Raw genomic sequence first — 26635 nt, 5'->3', positions numbered from 1 at the left:
GGGGAGAGAGAGAGAGTGCTCAGGCCTAATTCTCCCCCTCAAGGCCCAGCTCCCACCTCTGAAAACGGGGTGCTTTGGGCTGTGTGCGGGCAGCAGGTGTGAGATGACACATGGACAGGAAAGCCGTGGCCCAGGGCGAGGCGGGAAGGGCAGGGGAGGGCGGGAAAGAAGAAGGGCAGTCTCCTGGGACGCTCGGTGCTCGGTTGCTACTGCTGCTGATGTCTCTTTTAAGAGGGTCTTCGGTTGTTTCAAGGGAGTTGTCTATGTTCTAAGCAGAGCAGGTTCCGGGCAGTGGCAGCCGTTAAATTTACATGCCCAGGGGTCCACAGTCGTGGTCCATGCCCACCAGGCTGGATCCCTGCTTCTCCCGTCGCCCTCATCCTGCTTACAGCTGCCGCTCCCACTGGCTCTCTTACCTCCGGGCCTTCACACGTGCTGTTGCCGCATCAGAGCACACTTGCTCCGACTTTCTGTGGCTGCTCGCCTGGTCACGGAGGCCTTGGGATGGATGCTTCCCCCCGACAGGCCCTCTGCTCCCACATCTCCCCGGCTGTCCCTGTCACAGTGACTTTGTTCATGGGCCAGCTGCCTCATGGTCTCCCCACCACACTACATGCCACGTGGACTGACTGCCCAGCACCCAGGACGATATGTAGGGAGGCAATCGGTATGCGATGGATGGAAGGAGGGAGGGAGGGAGGGAGGGAGGGAGGAAAGAAGGAAGGAAGGAAGGAAGGAAGGAAGGAAGGAAGGAAGGAAGGAAGGAAGGAAGGAGGGAGGAAGGAGGGAGGGAGGAGGAAGGAAGGAAGGAGGGAAGGAGGGAGGAGGGAAGGAAGGAAGGAAGGAAGGAAGGAAGGAAGGAGGGAGGGAAGGAGGGAAGGAGGGAGGGAAGGAAGGAAGGAAGGAAGGAAGGAAGGAAGGAAGGAAGGAAGGAGGGAAGCTGGCAGTCTCTGCTGGTTGAACCTGAGGGTTTGAAACTCACCCTCTCCTCAGCACGGTCCCAGCTACAAGCTCACCTCTGGCTCATTTGATCTTTCTCAATTCACCTAACAAGAAAAATAATAAAAAGGTGTGTTTTGTAACCGCAGCACCATTCTCCGGCATGCCTGTCTTGGGGAGACACAGGCTGCTGCCCCCGTAAATGTCAGCAGGCTCCTGCCGCAGAGGAAGCAGAGCGGTGTCACTCAGCCTGTCGCTTGTTCCCAGCGCAGGCTGTCTCCCGGCTCCGTTCACAGAGAAGCAATTAGACGTGATGGGGGTAAAGGGTTAACCCGGAAGCCTCCTAACGAGGGGAGCTGCTGGCTCCTCCGTGGGTGAGTCTCCGCAGAGGCTTCTGATCCGCATCACTGCACCCGTCACTGCCGTGCACACATGAGACTGGGGGCTGGGGGGAGATGTGAAGTTGCACACTAAGAAAATTATTTCCTTCATCTTGGAAAAACAAAAGAAGCCGGGCTCTGCTGTTTGGCTGAGGGTCTAATTATGACTGCTACACATGGGGAATATCAAACCACGTGATCCTCAGAGTTCAGAACTGGCCCAAGCCTGGGCAGGGCCCACTGCACACTTCCCGGGCTCAGAACGGGGAGTTGTTCTATGTGAGGTTTGCACCAGCTGCAAGCTTTGTGAATACACAGAATTCTAAGAAAAGCACCGGGGCGGTGGGCTTGCGACATGCTTTGCATTGGGGCATCTGCTACACGGATTCTGGAAGTGCCCAGAGCCCCAGACGGGGAGGGGTGGCCTTGGTCATGACTCGGCCCCACATGGTGCAGGTGCAGGGATTCAATAAGGATGTGGGAAACTGCTTGAATAATGAGAGTTCATCCCAAAAGTAGTTTTCCTTCAGCAGGCTGAGTTTCCCTATCACTCAAACAAGGGACTGGAGTGGATCATTTCCGAGGCGCCTCCTGGCGTGGCTTGCTGCAGGCTTGGGGCTGTGGGGAGCTCCTGAGGCTGAGCTAAGCTGCAGCAGTTTCTCCCTGTGCCGTCAGTTTTCTCCATCCCCGTCCAGCACGTGGACACAGCGCACACAAAGCGCGCACAGGCACACATAACAACTTGGGCAGATATTCAAGAGCCTACAAATCTCCCTCCTGAGTCCCCAGGGCTGAGGCCCAGCGCAGACGATAGCCCCCCCATCCTGAGAATCTCCCTGCCCTCAGAGGGCCTCGGGCAGGTGCCTGGTGTTGGGTGTACCCGGTAATCTGGGGAGGGCTGTTGCTCTGCGGCCCCTCCCCCTCGACATCGGTGGTTCTGTCTCAGTTCACTCCAGTGAGAACCATTGTCTTCCCCAGGGACGGGAAAAATGACAGAGGGGCCAGAAAGAGACAGGAATCATGGAGGAGGGACCCTGCCCTGGACTGATCTGGGGATCTCTGTAGGGAGAGGGAATTGTGGCCAGCACTCGGGACCCACTCCAGGGAGATGTGTGAGACTCAGGGTGCAGATGGGGTCCCATCAGCACAGAGCTCAGGACGACTTCTCCTGTTTCCCCAGCAGCTGGAATTAGGGACCCTGGAAGCTGCTTTTTTAAAATTGAAGTAAAATTTACATAACGTAAATGTTCCCATTTTCAGGCATACAATTCAGTGGCATCGAGCACATTCATAATGCTGGGCCACTGTCACCCCAAGGGAAACCCGGTCCCCATTAGTGCTCACTCTCCTACCCTCCTCTGTTTCTTGCACCCCCCTGATGGGCAGAACCTGTGGTGGGTAGAGGAAGGTGCCTGCAGGGACCACAGCCCAGCCCAGTGCAGACCCCCAAGGGGCTCCCAGGGACTCAGGGACCAAGCACAGGAAACCTGGGGGGCCACAGGGACCCTGATGTTCTGCCTCTGGGCCAGCACCTTCAGGGCCACTCGGGGGACTGAGGCCCCATCTGCCCCCTCCGCTGGACCCCGTGCTTCCTGACGATGGCTGGACCCTGTGCTCCCTGATGATGGTGTCCCGGGTTGGGGCCTCCCCACAGCCTCCATGGCTAACGGGTCTTTGCTACAGGAATGAAGGAATCTACTCCCCTCTGACATTCCTCACCTCTTTCTTCTTTCTTTTCTCCTTCTTTTCCTGGCTCTTGAATTTCTCTGTCCCCAGCAGACGTGTCTGAGAGCGTGTGCATGAAGCGGGGCCCACAGCCATCTACTCCAGGGGCTGTGATCCTCTTTGCAGCCAAATGTTGAGGATGGGCTTCTGAAGCCACTGCAACAGCCTCCTAACTCAGCTCCCCGAGTCGTTTGCAAGGCTAGGAAAGGCCATGGCTCTCTTAACATTGGGGCCGAAAGGGGGTGTCTGGGTGTGGCTTCTACTCAGGACACCCCCTCAGTCCCAGAGACTGCAGGACCTCCTGGGAACTCAGGGTGCCCCCCGTTCCTGTGCAGAGCTCTGAGCCTCCTTGCCGTCAGCAGGTCAGCAGCCTCCACGCAACGTCCCCGGGCCAGTCCCCACCCTGAAGGTGTAGGTCATCTCGCTGGCCGAGGGTCTTCCTGCCACCACGCTATGTTCATTCTTGTCACCCCAGCTGCCCCTGCTGCGGTCACACCAGCTCTCAGGTCCTGGAATTCCTCCCTTCCTCTGCCCCAGGACCTTTGCAAGTCCCATCTGCACTACCAGGAATGTGTTCCCCACCCGAGCCTTCCCTGGAACCTCATTCCCCAGATGTCCACAGGAGGGTCCTGGTATCAAGGAAGCCCTCCCCACCTATCCACCCAGCGTGGGTCAGGCTCTCACAGAGCCTGTCTTCTTGTAGAGTGCCGCACGTCTGATGTGATGACTTGGTTAATGTCTGCCCTGCCCCACACTCTGAGCCCCACTGGCAGTCCCTGCATCTGGTGTCTGCTGACTGGTGGCATCAGTGATAAGTCATGCGAAAGGATGAAGGTGGGGGAGGGAGGGAGGAAGGAGAGAGAGAGAGAAAGACAGAGAGAGAGAGGAGCAAGCTGCCCTTCTTCAACTGTGCATGTCCAGAGGTGCATTCACAACTGGCGGGGGTCCCTTCTTAGCAGGGTGGGATTGGCATGAGTCCTGGGAGATGGAGCCACGTGAGGTCACCCAGCGGGGAGGTCCACAGAAACTCCATCCACAACACAACCAAGACCAGGGCAATAGAGGGAGACTAAGGCCCACATTCACACTGCACGAAGACGTGGGTGACAGGCAGGGGCCAGCCACATCCCAGCCCGGAAAGGGGAAGGGGATGGGAAGGGGAGCCCAGACCACCCTCGGCCTGTGCTTTGCTCTACAGCTGCCGGGAGAAGGGAGGTGGGGTAGGGAGAGCCGCGCTGGAACAAGGCCCAGGCTGTTGGAGTCTCTGGTGTGCCGCCCTTCCTGGGTGTCTGGTGGAGGTTTGCCTCGGCATTCGTTGCTCCTCGTGTTGCTTGGATGGCTTTGTGGATCCTGCTGAATGCCAGCCCCAGGGGCTGAGCCCAGCCTGGCATTTGGTCATATTTCAGAGTGGGTGGCAGAGAGTGGTCCCTGGAGGGTGAAAGATGGCGTAGCTTCTGTTCTCTGGTGTCTTCTCAGAAGAAAACACGGGCTTTAAAATTAAATCCATGTTGTCCAGAGTGGGAGGCCAGTGGTATGGGGCCGGGCTGCCCAGAACCTCAGAAGCTGCTCACCCCACACCTTGGGGTGAAGAGGGGGAGCCAGCCCCCAGCAGGGCAAAAGCGGGATCCCCACAGGCTCGGAATCCCAAGAGTCAGCTGGCCGCAAACACCCTGCACTGCTCCCCATCCCACCTCTGGGACCCCCAACCTGACTAGGGCCCTGGTGTGACCCCACTGCAGCCTGGAGGGCTTGGCCATCCGTGCTGTCATCACCTGGCCACTGACCACCCTGGCCTCACCCTGTGCAGTTCCCGGCAGACCCTGGTGTTCAGTAAGTGTTTGTGGGATGGACGACTTTGACCTTGTGTGACCTTGGCTGAGTGCCTTGCTCCCTAGTGCTGTGTCCATGCCACTGAAGGATGTCACAGGGCATGCTGGCCAGAGCATAAGGACAGCAGCAGACACCCACAGTGCCCTGTGCCAGGCACTGAGCAAAGGGATCAATGCGCTGCCTTTGTCCCCCTCCCCGAGCTGCTGCCGTCACTCCCGTTTCACAGAAACAAAGACTGTGCTCAGAGAGGGGCCACCGTTCCTCAAGGTCACAGAGATAGGAGGCTGTGGTTGGGGTTTGCACCCCAAGACCAGAGTAGGTGTACACAGGGCTGCTGGTGCACACCCTCCTTGCTGGGCACATGCATACCCGCCCCACAGCGCACGCAGAGGGTGCTGGGACCCTGAGGTTCCATGCCTGTGGCTCTGGTGTGAGGACAGCAGCGGTTCCCCTCCCCACCCTCCGGGGCTACCTCTTTGGGGCAGGCGGTGCCAGGCCTGCCCCCAGGGCCCAATCCTCTGTACCACCTCTAGCACTGGCTTCGGGGTCTGCAGCAGCCACCGCCAGGGGGACGGAGGCAAGGGAGGCTCTGTCTGCATGTTTAAACAGTTAGATTTAATTTCTCTACAGACCCTTCTGTCTCTTGTCAAGTTTGTTTAAAACTAATGGAAGCAATTATCTAACCACGGAGAGATGTGCGTGGCTGGTAGCGGCTGTGGGTTCTAGGCGCCAGGCGGTCCCATGTTGGCCGAGGATGGAACAGGTGCCCTCCTCCCCAGGAGGATTTCCCTCCTGTGGCACCTGCATTTCCACACAGGTGTTTTCTCCCCTAAGAAACAACTCTTTTGTCCCCCACAATTCTTTCTGGGGCTACAGCGTCCCTAGGGCCCAAGGCAGCAGGCTGGTCCGTGGCTTCCCTGCAGAAACCCTGCATCCTGAGGCAGAAGTGGGAGCCAACACCCCAGTGGGACCTGAGGGGCCGTAACCTTGGGGATTCCTCAGAGGCACCGCCTGGGGCCCAGTTCACACATCAGCTGCAAAATGTTCCCTCAGAATGTGCAAGTCAGAAGCTCCCCACACCACACCGCCACCCCCATCCCCCACCAGGCTTGGCATCCTCCCAGCCTCGGAAAGAGCCAACCCTGCTGGGCGAGGGTGACAGATCCCTGAAGTCAGGTGGCAAACCCTGCTCCTCCTCCCACCACCTTCACGGCAATCCCACTCCTCCTCCCCCCACCTTCACGGCAATCCCGCTCCTCCTCCCACCACCTTCACGGCAATCCCGCTCCTCCCACCACCTTCACAGCAATCCCACTCCTCCTCCCACCACCTTCACAGCAATCCCGCTCCTCCTCCCACCACCTTCACGGCAATCCCGCTCCTCCCCCCACCTTCACGGCAATCCCACTCCTCCTCCCACCACCTTCACAGCAATCCCACTCCTCCTCCCACCACCTTGACGAAGGCATGAAACGTCCCTGAGCCTCAGCTTCCTCATCTGCAAAATGGGCCAGCTCCACTCACCGGCGCTGCCTTCCCATGCCTGGCAGCGCACCCGCTGCATGGAGGCTGCAGGGACTGCGACAGTACGTGTGATCTGCATTCGGGTCGCAGTGGCGGCTTTTCAGGGCATTGTAGGTTTTTGCTGGTACATCGAGGGAAAAGTTTTCTGGGAATCCATTGGATTTTAATTCTCTCCTGAAGACTAAGAGAGAAATCAGGAGATCAAAAACAAATACGTAAGAAAACTAAAAACTAAACTTCCAGTCGGGGTGCTGCTGCTGGGTTGCTCGCCTTCCCGCTGGGTGGCTGCTGACGCGGTCTCCTCTGGGGGCTGTTTCCCACGGGGAGGGAAGTGCGGGGGGGGGTCCCATGAGGATTCTGGGCTGAGCACAAAACAGGACAGAAGCCCTCTTTCTGCCCTCAGCCTGACGGGAGCCCCGGAGCACCCCCACTTCACCCTGACCAGGTGCCTGATGCTGTCTGGTCCCAGGGCTGCACATTCACCAGTCCTGGGGGGATGCGGCAGGACACAGGAATCCGAGTTACGAAGCCAGAGAATGAAACAAAAATGGGTGATGTGAGGGGAGGGGTGGGGCAGGTTACAGGTTTCCATGGGAGCCAACATCCCAGCCAGGCCTGAGCACTGGGCCAGAGCCAGCTCTGCCAGAAACCGCCAGTCACAACCTCTGTGTCCAGTCTGGAGAGTCCAAAGTGAGGGGCCTAGATGGGGCTGAGGCACCAGGTTCCTGCCTAGAGGAGGCTGAGTGACAGCGGGCTTGGAGCCCGGGCCCAGCTCAGAAGGTGAAACTGGAAAGACTGCCCAGTGCTGGCCGAGCCAAGGTTCAGGCAGAGAGCAGGCCACTCCCGACCGCTGCAGAGGCAAGGGCAGCACAGGACCCCAAGCACCCACAGAAAGTTCTGTAAGTAGCCAGGGGCCTCTCCAGCCGACGCCTCAGGTTCAGACTCCAACCACGTTCGTAGAGAGGCAAAGCAGAATCCAAATAAGTCTGTGCCAGGCAACACTGTGAGAAGCATCCTCTCTGCACACGGGGACACTCGGTGCATGCCGACACCCACACGTACATGTGCACTTTTCTGTTGTCCTCCTGGAATGCATTTAACCTTGCAGAGAGAGGCAAAGACTCCAAAAATTAAAAAGGAAGCAAGAGGAAGGAAGCAGATTGAAGAGGAAACAAAGGTGAAAAATAGAATGGAATGTGTTGAGGTTAGTAAATGTCTCAGCATTGTTAGAAAAGCTGGCTACGGTACTGCCTCTGAGCTTCCCAGTAGCCAAAGTAAAGAGGGAAAACATATTTAGGCAATTCACAAGGAAAGACAAACAGGATACGGGGAGGAGTCCCCATCCCAAGACCTCAGACATCTCTCCCTTGGAGCTGCCCTGCACACTCACTTGCCGTTTCTATAGCATGGCAAAGTGTTAGTAACATTCTGAGTGGCGTTCACAGGTACCCACATTTCAGAGTTTCCAAAGGGAGTGTTCATACGCTCAGTGCTAATGTTCTATGAATGCCTCTGGCGTCACCAAAGACCTGCCTTATTGCTCTTTCCTTATGAAAGAGGCCACAGCCTGGTGGGGCACAGGAGCAGGTATTGAAGGTTCTGAAGTTCCTTTCTTCTCCTGGAATGCAGGTCCCCCCCAACACTGGGGTCTCTGAATGACCCCCCATCTTCCCGGCCTCTCTCCAGGAGGGTGTGGGCCAGCACCATTTGCGTAACCATGTCCTGACACTTCGTCCCCTGGGCTGCTTCCTTCTCTGCCAGTGACTGCTCCAGTTTTCCTCCTGCTTCTCTGGTATGAGGACTCAGAATCGCAAATGCCAGTGGCCCGAGTGTTCAGACACAGACGTCGTGTTTTGAGCAGAACACCCAAGTTATGGTTAGACCGAAACAGGATGTTGGGACTGCATCTTGTCACAAAGGCCTGGAGCTTTCTTATGATTCGACGGGGCCATGTCAGACACAGACAGAAAAGGCATAAAGATCTAGGAAGTGGCCGGGTGCAGGGGAACACGCCTGTAATCCCAGAACTTTGGGAGGCCGAGGCGGGCAGATCACCTGAGGTCAGGAGGTCAAGACCAGCCTGGCCAACATGGTGAAACGCTGCCTCTACTAAATATGCAAGAATCAGCCAGGCATGGTGGTGGGCGCCTGTAGTACCAGCTACTCGGGAGGCTGAGGCAGGAGAATCACTTGAACCTGGGAGGCGGAGGTTGCAATGAGCCAAGATGGCACCACTGCACTCCAGCCTGGGCAACAGAGCAAGACTCCGGCTCAAACAACAACAACAACAAAAATCTAGGAAGCTGGTGTGCAGGGGCCCTGGTGCAGTCCCCTGGGTATCACTCCCCCAAGCCACCCACGGAGCTGCCTTTGAGGGCCCTGTCGTAGTTTCATCCAGGGTGTCTCCCGCAGGCAACGCTTTTCACCTGCGAAGTCCTTGGTTCACGTGACCGACGCCCCCGCTGTTTCCTGCCCAGCGGTTCAGACGGTGGTGGCCCATTCATTCTCAAAGCAGCTTCAACGCTTGCCTGAGGTGGTGCCAAAGCTGTGTGCCTGTACTTTTTTTAAATTACAACACTGTTTAATCCTGAAGACAACACAAACCCTCCTGCTGCTGTCAAATTGCATTAGTTTTATTAGGAATTTGCTTTTAGAGAACAAAGGGGCTTATTTGTGTATTTGTGCTCATCTCTCAGCAATCACAGAGCTGTCATTTTTATCTTTGTCATTGATAATCGGATGTCAGAAATGATTGATCCACTAAGTTGTTGCTGATTTTAACTTGTTTACCATTGGGCAAACAGTAGTTATAAAAGCAGTCTGGAATTTTCCTGTCACTTGAAAAACAAAATGTAATGATTCCGTCCTTAGAGGGGGAGTAGGTCCAGGGAGCCATAGCGGACCCTTGCCTGGGTTGCCGCCGTCCATCAGAGGAGCCACCGGGGGGGCCCTGGAGTCTGGAAGTTTCATTGCTCTGTGGAACCAGACAGGGTGGAAATGCCTGGTGTCATCACGTTTAAAAACATTTTCACATGAAACGCACAAGTGGGAGGTGCCATTGGCTGGGAAGATACCTAAAGTGAACTATTTGAGACGAGGCAACAGACACGTCATTTATTCTTTCAAGGCAGGCAACAGTAAAAGGTGAACGCGAGGGGAAAACACTTTATCTAATGTAACAGTGAGTCGCTTTTTTTTGGTTTCTTGAATAAATAGTAATTAAATCATGTAAGCTGTGACAGCAAAATTGCTTGAAAAACCAATCCTCCTACCATAATTGCTTAGATACCCACATTTTTATAAATACTAGGTAACTTTATCCGTGGCTTTTATCAGCAGAATGTGACACGGGTTGTGGGCGCGTCATAATTCACCATGGCTGTAGGTGACAGTTGCAAAAGCACACGTCTAAAAAATGCACTAATGTGTCCGGATGAATCTGCGCCTCTGGAGGTGTCTTTTTCTGCGGCAGAATTAGAGATGGCCATGGTGCTGGAGCCGTGAAGGGAGGTTGGCATCCTGGTGCCTGGTAATGTTTTGGAAGTGAAGCAATGCACAGCACCCAGCAGTATCAAGAGACTGTCTGCCTTCAACTCGGTTTCCAATTCACGAAGAAAGCACTTGGTGGGGCCAGGGTCTGCCCTGGCCGCATCTGCCCAGCCCACCCCAAGGCGGTTTGCAGGCATCAGTTCTGGCTTAGTAATAAAAAGGACCAGAAACACAGCAGAGCCCAGTTCTGCTGCCAGAATCCACCTGCCGTGGGGGAACGGTCCCCAGATGCCAGCTTTCTCTTGCTCCTTCTTGGGGTGGAGAAACAGGTCCATTAGGGGCTTCACAGTCTCCCCTGGCAGGAAGAAGATTTGCGTAGGCAAGAGTGGGGGGAACCGAGGGCATATTTTTGAGGTGGAGGGTACCCACTGTGCTGCTCACAGACTCCGGCTGAATTCGGAGGTAATAGCGGCGAGGGAGAGATGCATTTGCGGAAGGGAGTGCAGCTGTGTTGTAGATAGAACGGAAGCTCAGCGTTGCTTTGTTTTTTCCCTCCTTTTTTAAAGGCCTCTGGCTAATTCTCTAGGGGTTGAGATAAAACACACCACCCTCTCAGGAGGTGGAGAAATCAGTGCAGACCTCATGCCCCTGATGCCCACGGGGGGCCTGGAGAGCGTCCTGCATGGTTGCTGCCATTGTTACCACCCTTCTGCTGGCCAGGCCGATCCTGACTGTCTCCCTCTCCTCTTGCAGTCAAGTTCAGCAGCTGTGTGGGGACCAAGGGGACGCAATACGAGACCAACAGCGTGGACTTCAAAGTCGGGTCCGACGGGACGGTCTTCGCCACCCGGGAGCTGCAGGTCCCCTCCGAGCAGGTGGCATTCACGGTGACCGCGTGGGACAGCCAGACAGCAGAGAGATGGGACGCCGTGGTACGGCTGCTGGTGGCCCAGACCTCGTCCCTGCACTCTGGACACAAGGTAAGGTGTGACCGCCCAGGTCTGCACCGGACTTTAGATGTCTTAGTTCCTCCTGCAGGCCCCGGGCAGAGCCTCTGCCAGGGCTCCCTCAGGATGGACAGTCACCTCCTCCTCGGGCTGTGCCGCTCAGGTCATTGCCAGCCGAGCACCCCTGCCCTCTTCACTGACCTGAGACACGGCCGTCGTTGCAGGAAGGTCCCCTGGGCAGGTGCACAGGCCCCACACTCAGGTTCAGACACTATGCCACGGTCTCGATGCTTTTCATATGTTTTCGCACAAGGGGCCCCACATTTTCATTTCAAACTGGGCCCTGCATATTCTGAAATCTCTCCTGCCTCCCGAAGTGTGTAGCCACCAGGCCCAGGGCCTTCTGCAGCCTGGAGGGATGAGAAGCGAGGCAGGGTCATGTGGTTGGAAAGGAGCCAACCGGAGAGTGGGGAAGGGATGGAGAGAGAGACGAAGAGAGAGGAAGACAGGTGAAGGGAGACAGGAACGGACGGGTAGGAGAGGGAGAGAGAGGGAGGGGGAGAAAGAGAAGAGGAGAAGCAGAAAGACAGGAAAGGAGAGGAAGGGAGAGGAAGAAAGGGAGAGAAAGAAGGAGGGAGAGAGATGGCTGGGAGAGCGAGGAGAGAGAAGGGAGAGGGAGAGAGAGAGGAGAGGGAGACGGAGGGAGGGGGAGAGAGAGGAGAGGGAGACGGAGGGAGGGAGGGGGGAGAGAGAGGAGAGGGAGACGGAGGGAGGGAGGGGGGGAGAGAGAGAGAGAGAGAGGGGGGGGAGAGAGAGAGAGAGAGACGGGGGGGGAGAGAGGAGAGGGAGACGGAGGGCGGGGGGAGAGAGAGAGAGAGAGAGACAGCTTCACACAGACATAAAACGTCTGCCGTTCAGCATCCCAGCTGCCCTCTGACTCTGCCTCCTTCTAACCCGCTGCCTGGCTCATCTGGGTGACAGGGAGGGCGCCTTCACTATCCCCTGTCCTGAGAGCTCCCTTTCATCCCCGCATATTCCAGCAATCCAGCACCAGGCTCCTGAACAACCTGTGTTCATCCCCCAGTTCCTAGCTGTTAGGTTCCCTGTGCCTTATGGGGAAGTGGCCAGGTCCCGTCCACCTTGAGTGTCCTGGCATTGGTTGCAGCCACTACGCCAGCCTTAAGGTGTGGAGGCTGCTGAAGAAGCTGCAACCAGGAGGGCTGTGGGAGGGTGCTAAGGAAGGCCAGCCTTCGTTCAGGTCCAGCTGTTGCAGCTGCCTGCCTGGGGGGCCACAGTGGTGGAGAGAACGTGTGCCAACCCCTCCAGATCCCCCGCCCCAGGTAACATGAGGCCTCTGTGGGGTCATTTGAGGTATGGTGAGCAAAAGAAATCACCATGCAAGGCGGCGGCCGCTAGCAATCATGGGCACTCCCTTGGAAAAGGGACCTCAGGAAGTAAAGCATTAAGCAGAGGCAAGCAGATTCCTTTCCGTGGGTTTCTCAGAACCTCAGGCCTCGTGTGCTGTGTAAGCCTCTGAGTGGGACACAGTCTGCAAGTTTCCCCAAACTGTCTGACCAAGGAACCCTTCTCCATGGAAAGCTTGCAAGACAGGTGTGCCAAGGAACCCACTTTGGGAAGGGAGGGACCTGTGTCTTCTTCTGACTTGTTTCTTAGATGGACGTGGAGGTGGTTTAGGTTAGAAAAGACAAAGTGTGACTCGGGCGGACAGTCTTCAGCGCGTGATGAGCTGACCCCCAGGGGGAAGGAGGTCTTGAGCATCCTCCTGAGTGTGTTAAACCAGGCAGCAGAGTGCGCCTCTAATGGCAGTGGCCCCCAAATCATGAGCCCCACCTGTGAGTCCTGAAGAGTCTAGGATGGTGTATGTCATTTTTGTTCTTTCCTGAGTGATTATTACAAGCCACACCCGGTGAGCCTGGACATCCTGGGGACCCTGTGCCATGGGGGCCCCTTCCCTCCAGGAGCTGTACCGGGACACTGACAGGCAGGGACTTGCATCCCCATCACGCCTGTGACTTCCAAGCTGTCCCCAAGTCTCCGATTGTGATGCAGAAACTTGGCACCTCATGAGCCGAGAGCAGAGCCCCTGAGAGCCTGTCGAAAGCCTCTGGTGAAGGCTCTGATTGAAAATATAATGGCACCTTTTCTTGGGCATGTTAATGAAGCGATTTCAGATTTAATCCCCTGATCCTCTGAGGAAGGGGCAGGTCCAGCTGTGGTTGCTGCTAGACAGTCCCCGTGGGAATTGCTCCTCGACCCACGCCAGGCTGGCGCAGGAAGCACCCAACCAGAGGAGCAGGGGACACTGAATTCATGTCCCAGGCCCAGCACACCCGGGGAGCCAGGTGTTAAATCAGGCAGCAGAGCGCGGCTGTAACGGCAGTGGCCCCCAAATAGTGAATCGTGAGGCCCACCTGTGAGTCCGGCGTATGTCGTTTTTGTTCTTTCCTGAGTCATTATTACAAGCCACGCCCTGGTGAACAAGGCAGGCCCTTGGGCAGCCTGGGGACCCTGTCCCATGAGGGCCATGGGGTCACTGTGGGGTGCAGCCCTGAGTCCCTAAGACATGGCTGTTGCAGGGCGCAGTGGGCAGTCTCCGCAGCCCAGCAGACCCGGTCCTCCAGCACTTGTGTTGCCAATGGTTCCTCTCCTGACTTTCTAGGACCCACTCAGACCTTGCCCCAAGTGGTGTTAGCTCGTCTAACCCTCTCCACACACCTGGGAGTGGGTGCTGTCACATCACAGATGAGGGCGTTGAGCATGTGACCACAGCTCTGTGCTGCATGGGAGAGCGATGTGTGGGGAAGGAATGGAAAAGGACTTTGCAGGTGTGGCAGAGCCCGGCATGGTGCAAGAGCAGCCGCCATGTGTGGGGAAGGAATGGAAAAGGACTTTGCAGGTGTGGCAGAGCCCGGCATGGTGCAAGAGCAGCCGCCATGTGTGGGGAAGGAATGGAAAAGGACTTTGCAGGTGTGGCAGAGCCCGGCATGGTGCAAGAGCAGCCGCCATGTGTGGGGAAGGAATGGAAAAGGACTTTGTAGGTGTGGCAGAGCCCGGCATGGTGCAAGAGCAGCCGCCATGTGTGGGGAAGGAATGGAAAAGGACTTTGCAGGTGTGGCAGAGCCCGGCATGGTGCAAGAGCAGCCGCCATGTGTGGGGAAGGAATGGAAAAGGACTTTGCAGGTGTGGCAGAGCCCGGCATGGTGCAAGAGCAGCCGCCATGTGTGGGGAAGGAATGGAAAAGGACTTTGCAGGTGTGGCAGAGCCCGGCATGGTGCAAGAGCAGCCGCCATGTGTGGGGAAGGAATGGAAAAGGACTTTGCAGGTGTGGCAGAGCCCGGCATGGTGCAAGAGCAGCCGCCCGGGGTGTGGGTCCACGGCAAGGCTTCTGCGACTTACTGGCTGGGTGTGTTGGGAGAATTCACACAACTTTGAGGTGAGCTGCTCCGGAGAATGGGAGAGTAATGCTACCCACGTCCCAGCCAAAGGGTGTTGATATTTCATGAGGTTATGGAGGTCGGGGGTGGAAAATAGCAGCATATGGCTGTCATTGCCTGGTTCCAGACTTCACGGTCCTGTGCGTATCACAGCTGCTGGGCCTTGCCGGGTGGCATGGGGGCAAAAGGAGGCAGGCAGGGAGTGGGAGCCACTGTGGGACGCTGGGTCACCTGGTTGATGCGCCCTTACAGAGCGTGATGCCAGTCTCTATAGATGATCAAGGTGACACTGGATTGCTGGTGTCCTGGCCGCCTGCCAGAAGCAACTGTGCATCTTCCCCAGTGTGAACTGTCACCCAGGCCTTGAGCTGTGCCCATCTCCTTTCATATTCAACGTCCAGCACTCAGCCTCATGACTGGGCACATGAGGAGGGATAAGATGTAGAAAGAACAATCGAAAGAAGTAGCAGAAAAGAAAGGACCCACAGGGGCCAGGTGCAGTGGCTCATGTCTGTAATCCCAGCACTTTAGGAGGCCGAGGTGGGCAGATCATGAGGTCAGGAGATTGAGACCATCCTGGCTAACACAGTGAAACCCCATCTCTACTAAAAATACAAAAAATAAAATAAAATTAGCTGGGTGTGGTGGTGGGCACCTGTAGTCCCAGCTACTCGGGAGGCTGAGGCAGGAGAATGGCGTGAACCCGGGAGGCAGGAACTTGCAGGGAGCCGAGTGAGCCACTGCATTCCAGCCTGGGTGACAGAGTGAGACTCTGTCTCAAAAACAGACAACAAAGAAAGGACCCACAGAGGCTCCAGAGCATGGGACGATCAGACAGATTTTACAGTAACTACACTTACTATCTTTAAGCAAATTAAATAGAAGACTTTGAGAGATAATTAGAAGGTATAAGACAGAATTATTAATCATTGGGCAATTTGGAACTGAAAACTAAACCAAACAAAATGAAGAGCTCAATGGATAGATATATCTGCAGATTTGACATAGCTGAAGAAAGAATTAGTGAAGCAAAAAATATCAAAAACATTCATGCTGTAAAGCGTGAAGAGATACACAGAGGGAAAATACAGAAGCAAGCGTAAGAGATATTGGAGAAGTAGTAAGAAGGTCTAACGTGTATATTTGCAATATGAGGGGGAGAGAGAAAACGGAGCAGAAGTAATATTCGAAAATATAGTGGCAGAAAATATTCCAAAACTGATAACATTCATCTAGGCATGGATTCAAGAAGCCCTATGAACGCTATGCAGGAGAAATATTTTAAAAAAACAGTACCTGGATGCTTTATAGTAAAATAGTTACAACCCGAAGACAAAGAGGAAATCTCAAAAGCAGACAGAAAAGGCAGAGTCTCCTTTGAGGGAGCAACGACTAGGAGACTGACTTCTCAGCAGGAGCTGGGGGGTTGTTGGGGGGTTAGAAGACAATGGAATGATTTTTTTTTTTTTTTTTTTTTTTGAGACGGCGTCTCGCTGTGTCGTCCAGGCTGCAGTGCAGTGGCGCGATCTCAGCTCACTGCAACCTCCGCCTCCAGGTTTAAGTGATTCTCCTGCCTCAGCCTCCCAAGTAGCTGGGATCACAGGTGTGTGCTGCCGTGACAGGCTAATTTTTGTATTTTTAGTAGAGATGAGGTTTCACCATGTTGGCCAGGCTGGTCTCGATCTCTTGATCTCATGATTCGCCAGCCTTGGCCTCTCAAGGAATGATATCTTAAAAGTGCTAAAAGAAAATAGAATTCTATCATCCGGTAAAACTGTCTTTCAATAATTAAAGTTGAATGAAGAGAAACTGAAAGAATCTGTCCCGGCCGGGCGCGGTGGCTCAAGCCTGTAATCCCAGCACTTTGGGAGGCCGAGACGGGCGGATCACGAGGTCAGGAGATCGAGACCATCCTGGCGAACATGGTGAAACCCCGTCTCTACTAAAAAATACAAAAAAAAACTAGCCGGGCGAGGTGGCGGCGCCTGTAGTCCCAGCTACTCAGGGAGGCTGAGGCAGGAGAATGGCGTAAACCCGGGGGGCGGAGCTTGCAGTGAGCTGAGATCCGGCCACTGCACTCCAGCCCGGGCGACAGAGCCAGACTCCGTCTCAAAAAAAAAAAAAAAAAAAAAAGAATCTGTCCCAAATGATGTTCTTCAAACAAAATAAAACAATTTGAGGCAAACACTCAGAAATGGAGGAAAGAATGAAGAGCTGGGAAAAGGCCAAGTACACAGAAAAATACAAATGAATCACAGCAGTGTAACGTTTCATGGGTGTAAATAGAGAACTCGAATTCACAGCAAAACTGCATAAACTTTGAGAAGGGATAAATGGAATCAAAGAGATGGAAGTTGTTTGCATTTTTCTCAAAAATGATGGAAATCACAAGTTAATATTACTCCTAAATAAAACAAAGACACTTGTTACAAAGTCTTTAGAAAATCACTAAAAGAGTCATAAAAGTCTATAAATAGTGACATAATAAATTTTTATTATTCTGTTTTTTCCATTATCAAGCCAAAAAATACAAAAAAAGAGAAATGAAAACAAGAGATGGGCTATACCTTTCTCTTTGAGTAAGATGGCAGATTTGCAAATATATTTGTAATTATAGCAATGAAAATATATTTATTATAATTTTAAAAAATAAATTGATGGATAAAGATAAATCCATCTTATCTTTAAATGCCTAAAGATAGGCAGCTTATAAAAGATACATCTGAAAGGTATAAAGCTAAAGGTTAGCAGTAAAATCTTAGAGAAATAAATACCATGCAAGTATCAATCAAAAGGAAGCTAGTGGACTCTGTTAATATCAGATGATAGAATCTGAGGACAAAGCATTCTGTTCAAGGAGGAACACCTCATAATGACAAACAATTCACCAAGAAGATACAGGAATCCTACATTTGTGTGCGCTTCATATGACTTCAAAATATTTGTGCCAAAATTGATAGAAATAAAAGGAGAAATAACTATGCAATCAGTGATCAATTTTAACAAAATTTCTTAGCGAATAATAGAACAAGCAGAAGATACCAGTAAGGAAAGAGATTAGAATCACACAATTAACAGGTCTGGCTTTACAGAGATGTATAAAAGCACAGAAACCAACCACTGCTAAATACACATGATTTTTAAGTATAGACAGAACATTTACAAATATTCACCAAGCAAGTCCCAACATACTTCATAGCCTTCAAGCAATTCACAACATACTTCAAAGGTTTAAAATCAAAACATAGTTTGTTTTCTTAACTCAGAGCAAGTAGACTAGAAATCAATAGCAAAGAACATAACTGGAAAATCCCCATAGATTTGGAAGTTAAGTAAAAGCCTTCTCATTAACCCTTGGGCAGAAAAAAAAAAAAATCACATGGAAATTAATGAATATTTTGAACTGAGTAATAAAACTACTGGGATGTAGCTAAAGTCATGCCCAGATGGAAATATTTAGCCTGAAATACATATATTACAAGATAAAGAAGGCAGAAAATTGGCTGAGCATGGTGGCTCACGCCTGTAATCCCAGAACTTTGGGAGGCCAAGGCAGGTGGATCACCTGAGGTCAGGAGTTGGAGCCCAGCCCAGCCAACATGGCGAAACCTCATCTCTACTAAACATGCAAAAGTTAGCCAGGCGTGGTAGTGCACCCCTGTAATCCCAGCTGCTCAGGAGGCTGAGGCAGGAGAATTGCTTGAACCCAGGGGGCAGAGGTTGCAGTGAGCCAAGATTGCACCACTGCACTCCAGCCTGGGCAACAGAGCGAGACCCTACCTCAAAAAAAAAAGGAAAAAAAAAAGGCAGAAAATCAACAATCCAGGCATTCATCTCAAGAAACTATAAAAATAACAGAAAATGAGACCCAAAGTCTAAAGAAAGAAATTGTTAACACAGGAGGAGAAAACAATGAAACAGAAAACAATAGAAATAACTAAGTTCATCCTTTAAACTACGAGGCTGATCAGACTGAGTAAAAAGAAAAGGTATAAACTGCAACAATCCTTATCAGGGATGAAAAGACGACATCGTGACTAATCTTGTGGACATCAGAAAGATCATTTGAGGATATTATATACAATTTATACCAACACACTTAAAAATATACATAAAAAGGACAATAGTATAGAAATATACACCTTACCAAACTAGCATAAGAAAAAAAAAAACCTGAACTGTTTTACTGTTACAAATAAAATTAAAACTAAAATCCTTATCACAAAGAAATGTCCACACCTGTTGGCTCCACTAGTAAGTTCTACCCAAGCTGTCAGGAGAAATTAAAACAAATCTTACACAAACCTGTCCAAAGATCACAACAAGAGGAATTGCTTCCCCAAAGTTTTGTCTTCCCAAATCCTGATAGTGAGGATACACACACTGGAGGTACAAGCCAATGCAGTAAGGCAAGAAAAAGAAATTAGAATAAATAAAACTGACATTATTTGTAGTTTATATGATTATGAATGTTAGAAAATGTAATCTGTCCTGAAAGAAGCTGTCCTAAGTTGTTGGTATTCATGAGTAAGGTTAGCAAGGGTGCTGGACATAACAGTGGTTCTTCTATGTACCAGGAATAAATCATTAGAAAATAAAATCTGAACTAGATCCCAATTACAATGGCATTAAAAATGATCATATAACTGGGAATAAATCTAACAAAAATGTACAAGACTTCTTATATTTTGTTGAAAAAAATGGAAGACCTATAAAAATGGAAGGATATGCCGAGCTCATAACTTGGAAGGCTTATGTTAGAATATTGATTCTACCCAAAGTTGCCATAGAGTCAACACAACCTCAATAAAAGTTCCAGCAGATTTTTTGTTTGCTCGTTTTGGGAAGAGTAAAGAGCCAACTTAAAATTTTTTAATGGAAATGGAAAAGGCGAAGGTAGCCTAGAACAAGAAAAAGATGGGAGGACACATCCTTCCAGATACGTTGTTGGAGCTGTCCTGTGTGCTACAGGATAGTAAGCCACACTCCTGGCCTCTACCTGCTAGATGCCAGGTGAAGCCCCATAACTTCCATATGCAACCCAAGCTCTTTCCAGCCACTGCCAAATGTTCCCGTGGGGGGCAAAACTGCCCCTTTTTGAGAACCACTGAATCACAGCCATTAAAATGGTGTCATTTTGGAGCAAAGATGATTGGATAGACACTTGGAATAAAAATAGTGAGCCCAGAAAAAGATACGTAATGTTTTTAAAAATCAGCTTCATGGACGTATAACTTTCATACTACAAAATCCACCCAGTTCATCTTTACAATCTGATGAGCCTTGTCAAATGCCCAGGGTGCAAACCCTTGATTTTTTTTTTTTTTTTTTTTTTTTTTTTTTTTTTTTTTTTTTTTTTTTTGAGACGGAGTCTCGCTTTGTCGCCCAGGCTGGAGTGCAGTGGCCGGATCTCAGCTCACTGCAAGCTCCGCCTCCCGGGTTTATGCCATTCTCCTGCCTCAGCCTCCCGAGTAGCTGGGACTACAGGTGCCCACCACCTCGCCCGGCTAGTTTTTTGTATTTTTAGTAGAGACGGGGTTTCACCGTGTCAGCCAGGATGGTCTCGATCTCCTGACCTCGTGATCTGCCCGTCTCGGCCTCCCAAAGTGCTGGGATTATAGGCTTGAGCCACCGCGCCCGGCCCCTTGATTTTTTATTATAAGAGCAGTGCTGTAGAGCAGGTACCAGCTGCTGTAGCCCACAGGACTTTTATGGCCAGCAAGCTAAGAATGGTTTTTACATTTTTAAATGATTCCATTTTAAAGGGTTATGTAAGTACCTATACAATGTCCTCAATTTTGCCCCTTAGCCTGAGATACCTAAAATATTTACGATCTGGCCATCTGGAGGAAAGTTTGCCCATTTCTACTGAAACAACAGAGGAAAGACTGTCTTTTCAACATATGGTGCTGGGCCAATGGGGCATCTTTAAGAAAAAAGTGAAATGACCCCTACCTCACACCACAACCAAAATCCATTTGAGGTGGACGGAAAATCTAAACATGAAAGGCAAAGCAATGCAGCTGGGAGTGATGTGACCCCGGGGTGTGGAAAGCTTCCTCGCACATCGCACGTGAAGCATGAAACATGGGAAAGAATGATCTCTGGACTTTATTAAAAATAAGGACTTCTGCCAGGCGCAGTGGCTTATGCCTGTAATCCCAGCACGTTGGGAAGCCAAGGTGGGCAGATCACCCAAGGTCAGGAGTTCGAGACCAGCTTGGCCAACATGGTGAAACCCTGTCTCCACTAAAAATACAAAAATTAGCCAGGCATGGTGGTGCACGCCTGTAATCCCAGCTACTCAGGAGGCTGAAACAGGAGAATTGCTTGAGCCCGGGAGGTGGAGGCTGCAGTTAGCCGAGATCATGCCACTGCACTCCAGTCTGGGCAACAGAGCAAAAGACTGTCAAAAAAAAAAAAAAAAAAAGGAACTTCTGATCATCAAAACATATATCTTAAAAATGAGACAATAAGGCAGAGCCTGGGAAAGGACATTTGCAGCACTCAGTTACGAACCGAGGACTCACACCCAGAACATGTAGAGAACCTCAGATCACTACCTACAGACAGACAGAAGATGGATGAGAGGTTTAAACAGGCTGATCACCAGACAGCAGTGCGTCATGGTGGATAAATGTAAGACAGAGGCCGGGTACGGTGGCTCACCCCTGTAATCTCAACACTTCGGGAAGCCAAGGCAGGAGGATCATTTGAGGTCAGGAGTTCAACACCAGCCTGGCCAACATGGTGAAACCCCATCTCTCCTAAAAATACAAAAATTAGCCAGGTGTGGTGGCGGGCGCCTGTAGTCCCAGCTACTGGGGAGGCTAAGGCAGGAGAATCACTTGAACCAGGGAAGCAGAGGTTGCAGTGAGCCAAGATCATGGCACTGTACTCCAGTCTAAGTGATAAAGCAAGACTCTGTCTCAAAAAAATAAATAAATAAGACTGGCTCAACCTCAGTAGGGCAATCAGAATGGCGAACACTGGAAAGACTTGTACTACCAAGTATTAGTGAGAATCTGGAGCAAGTGGAATTTTCAAATACTGTTTTTCACTTGTTTGTTTTTATTTTGAGACAGGATCTCACTCTGTTGCCCAAGCTGGAGCACCGTGGCACCCTCTTAGCTTACTGCGGTCTCAAACTCCTGGGCATGAGCAATCATCCTACCTCAGCCTCTCAGTAGCTGGGACTACATGCATCATCACCCCTGGTTGGTTGGTTGGTGGGTTGGTTGCTTTTAAACTTTTTGTAGAGACAAGTTCTCACCATGTTGCCCAGGTTGGTCTCATACTCCTGGGCTCAAGCAGTCCTCCCACCTTGGCCTCCCAAAGTGCTGGGATTACAGGTGTGAGCCACCCTGCCTGGCCTTTTCATATACTCTTGATGGGAGTGTACAATGGTACAAACACTTCAGACAGCAATTCAGAATTACTGTGAAAGTCCAATATATATATATATGCCTCGTTTTTGGTGTATGCCCCATAGCAGTACAGGCAGGTAATACCAGGAACTCTGTACAGGACGTTGAGAGAAGCCTTACACATAATCACCAAAAGCTGGAAACGACACACATGCCTTCGCCATTGGAATGGGTCAATAAATTGCAGTGGGCCCCCAAAGTGGAATATTATACAGTAATAAAGGTGAACAAACTGCAGCTAGAAGCAACAAAGCCAGCAAATCTCACAAACAGACCAAGGAAGGAGACCAGGCAGGTGCCAGGCAGCAGGAACGTGTGCCAGCCTAGTGACCACACTCCCAGGAAATCCAAATTCGGGTGATACTGAGGTGCACAGTTACAGTCAGTTGAGGGTTCCCTTCGGGGGCAGCAGGAAGCCATGCTGGGGGACACCAGAGGGTTGGAGGGAGCCTCGTGGCAAGACAGGTGCTCATTCTGCCATCATTTATGTAGCTGATGCTCCTCTGTACGCTGTGATGCTTATACTATCACTCACAATTTAATATTTTTTAAACAAATGCATGCAGAGGGCTATCTGACTGTGTTTGGAGAAGGTGGGAGTTCTGATGGGGGCACGTGGTGAGCAAGAGTTCTGCTGGGGGAGGTTTCTGGAGAAACAAATGGACTCCTTCAAAGCATCAGTTTGCAGAGTGCTAGGAGCCCCAGGGCAGTGTTTATTGAGAGGAGCCTGGAAGCAAATTCTGCCAGGGCAGGCACACGGGGACCCCTAATTTCCTGGTTCTGTAAATTTCATTTCTCTTATGTAGAGGTTTCTTCAAGTGCAGCATCCACCGTCCATTATTTTAGCAACTCTGTGGAGTTGGGTAAAACTGACAGCTTTACAGTTAGATGAACCATAACAATTTGGCAACTTTTCTCCTTCTTTTGTCCCCCTCTCTTAGCAACTATTTAAAAGCAGCCTTTCTGTGGGCAATGCAGGCAGTGCTGGAATCTGGAAGAACTGTTCTTTGGTGCAGTCTTGCAGGAAAGCTGATAGCAATTCAATTAGGAAATGCAAATGAGGTCCCATATTTCCCACTGGAGTGCTGAGTTGCCCCTGAGGAATCAGAGCAATATTCCGGCCTCACAGGAAACACTCGAGACCAAGTTCGCACCCAGTTGTCATCTGACTATAGCTGCTGCAGCGCTGAAAAGTGGCAATAGGACCTGTGGGTATCGTTTGCAAAAAAAAAAAAATACTGTTGTTTATGAAACCAATATTGTGTCTTCTAGCACACGTCAGCATTTATGAGGATAAACTTGGCCAAGCAATGTCCCCGAGTCAGGCCGGCCCAGGCGCTGACCTGTGGCCTTTTCTGGGTGTTTCTGTCCCCCCAGGTCCCTTGGGCTGAACTATGTCCCCTAAAATTCAGGTATTGAAATCCTAACCTCAGAACATGACTTAACTTGGAAATAGGGGGGTTGCCGATGTAATTAGTGAAGAAGAGGTAATTAGGGTGCGCCCTGATCCAATAGGACTGTGTCCTTATAGAAGGGGAAGCCTGGACACAGACAGGCACAGGGAGAAGTCCTGTGAAGGTGAGGCAGAGAGCTGGGGGGTGCCTTAGAAAGCCGAGATCAGGGAAGATTGTGGCGCCGCCAGGAGCCTGGAGAGACGCCCAGAGCACATTCTCCGGCACAGCCTCCCAGGGACCAGCGCTGCGACATCTTGATCTTGGACTTCTAGCCTCCAGAGCTGTAAGGGAATAAATCTCTGTCTCAGCCCGCTGGCTTGTGGACCAGAGCCTTCCAGCCGAGGCAGAGACTCAGGAGGCAGAGTGCAGTCAGACCCCAAGGTACCCCCGAAGGCAAGGAGGAGTGTCCCCAGCCAAGGGTCCTTCCCAGGGCTCCTGCTCAGGGCTCCAGACACCCCTGAATCCTCTTGATGCAGTCATTCTCTCCAGGGCTGGTGAGGGCAAGTCCCCGCCCACGGCAGCCCCCAGGTCCCTCTGCTGCTGCCCAGGCCCTTCCATTGTCCCCACTGTCCCCCTGCCCACTGAGGGCTCCACAGGGCTTGAGGTGTCCCTGGGGAGAGGAGGGATGGGGAACAGGTGCACTCGAAGGGCAGCAGCAGCACACAGCAGGTACAGGCACACTGACCAGAACACCACACACACGGTGCCCGGCACACAAACCACACACACACCCCGCACACACTACACACACCACACAGTGCATACCACACACACCACACACCCACACGCACATGCACCCTGCACACACTACACACACCACACACACGCGCCCTGCACACACTATGCAAACCACACAGTGCATGCGACACACACCACATACCCACACACACGCACCCTGCACACACTACACACACCACCCACACGCGCCCTGCACACACTACACACACCACATAGTGCATACCACACACACCACACACCCACACACACATGCATCCTGCGCACACTACACACACCACACACACACGCCCTACACACACTATGCAAACCACACAGTGCATGCCACACATACCACACACATGCACCCTGAACACACTACATACACCACACACACACGGTGCACACCACACACACAGTGCACGCCACACACCACACACACGATGGATGCACGCCACACACCACACACACATACCCCACACACACCACACAGTGCTCTCCACACACACCACACATACACCCTGCACACACCACACACACATAACCCACACACACCACACAGTGCACTCCACACACACCATACATACACCCTGCACACACCACACACACATACCCCACACACACCACACAGTGCACTCCACACACACCACACATACACCCTGCACACACCACACACAGAGTGCGTGCCTGTATTAGTCCGTTTTCACACTACTGACAAAGACATACTTGAGACTGGGAAGGAAAAGAGATTTACTTGGACTTACAGTTCCACGTGGCTGGGAGGCCTCAGAATTATGGCAGGAGGTGAAAGGCATTTCCTACATTACAGCAGCAAGAGAAAATGAGGAAGAAGCAAAATGAAAATCCCTGATAAACCCATCAGATCTCGTGAGACTTATTCACTATCACGAGAACAGCACGGGAAAGACCAGCCCATGATTCAGTTACCTCCCCCTGGGTCCCTCCCACAACACGTGAGAATTCTGGGAGATACAATGCAAGATGAGATTTGGGTGGGGACACAGCCAAACCATATCAATACCACACGTACCGCACACACACGCCCCACACACAGTGCACACCACACACACACTGCCTTGTAACACCACACACATAGTGCATGCCACACACACACCATACACACAGTGCAAGTGACACACACACATGCCCCACACACAGTGCACACCACACACACACTGCCTTGTAACACCACACACATAGTGCATGCCACACACACACCATACACACAGTGCAAGTGACACACACACACACGCACACACACACGCCCCACACACAGTGCACACCACACACACACTGCCTTGTAACACCACACACATAGTGCATACCACACACACACCATACACACAGTGCAAGTGACACACACACACACGCACACACACACACACGCCCCACACACAGTGCACACCACACACACACTGCCTTGTAACACCACACACATAGTGCATGCCACACACACACCATACACACAGTGCAAGTGACACACACACACACGCACACACACACGCCCCACACACAGTGCACACCACACACACACAGCCCTGTAACACCACACACATAGTGCATGCCACACACACACCATACACACAGTGCAAGTGACACACACACACACGCCCCACACACAGTGCACACCACACACACACTGCCTTGTAACACCACACACATAGTGCATGCCACACACACACCATACACACAGTGCAAGTGACACACACACACACACCCCACACACAGTGCACACCACACACACACTGCCTTGTAACACCACACACATAGTGCATGCCACACACACACCATACACACAGTGCAAGTGACACACACACACACGCACACACACACGCCCCACACACAGTGCACACCACACACACACTGCCTTGTAACACCACACACATAGTGCATGCCACACACACACCATACACACAGTGCAAGTGACACACACACACGCCCCACACACAGTGCACACCACACACACACTGCCTTGTAACACCACACACATAGTGCATGCCACACACACACACCATACACACAGTGCAAGTGACACACACACACGCCCCACACACAGTGCACACCACACACACACTGCCTTGTAACACCACACACATAGTGCATGCCACACACACACCATACACACAGTGCAAGTGACACACACACACACACACCCCACACACAGTGCACACCACACACACACTGCCTTGTAACACCACACACATAGTGCATGCCACACACACACCATACACACAGTGCAAGTGACACACACACACACGCACACACACACGCCCCACACACAGTGCACACCACACACACACTGCCTTGTAACACCACACACATAGTGCATGCCACACACACACCATACACACAGTGCAAGTGACACACACACACACGCCCCACACACAGTGCACACCACACACACACTGCCTTGTAACACCACACACATAGTGCATGCCACACACACACCATACACACAGTGCAAGTGACACACACACACCCCACACACAGTGCACACCACACACACACTGCCTTGTAACACCACACACATAGTGCATGCCACACACACACCATACACACAGTGCAAGTGACACACACACACACACGCCCCACACACAGTGCACACCACACACACACTGCCTTGTAACACCACACACATAGTGCATGCCACACACACACCATACACACAGTGCAAGTGACACACACACACGCCCCACACACAGTGCACACCACACACACACTGCCTTGTAA

General features: G+C 51.9%; 1 protein-coding gene across 1 annotated transcript in view; it reads left to right on the top strand.

Moving 5' to 3' along the window:
* Nucleotides 1-26635, top strand: part of CDH4 (cadherin 4) — a 693168-nt gene that overhangs the window by 483114 nt on the left and 183419 nt on the right. The window contains exon 3 of the mRNA XM_050745081.1: nucleotides 10641-10867. Coding sequence (XP_050601038.1) covers nucleotides 10641-10867 — 227 coding nt within the window. The remainder of the gene's footprint in view (nucleotides 1-10640; nucleotides 10868-26635) is intronic.

The sequence above is a fragment of the Macaca thibetana genome, chromosome 10 (assembly GCF_024542745.1).
Source record: "Macaca thibetana thibetana isolate TM-01 chromosome 10, ASM2454274v1, whole genome shotgun sequence".
Lineage (NCBI taxonomy): Eukaryota > Metazoa > Chordata > Mammalia > Primates > Cercopithecidae > Macaca > Macaca thibetana.
The sequence above is the reverse complement of the archived record's forward strand: the minus strand, read 5'-3'. Positions and strand labels throughout refer to the sequence as shown.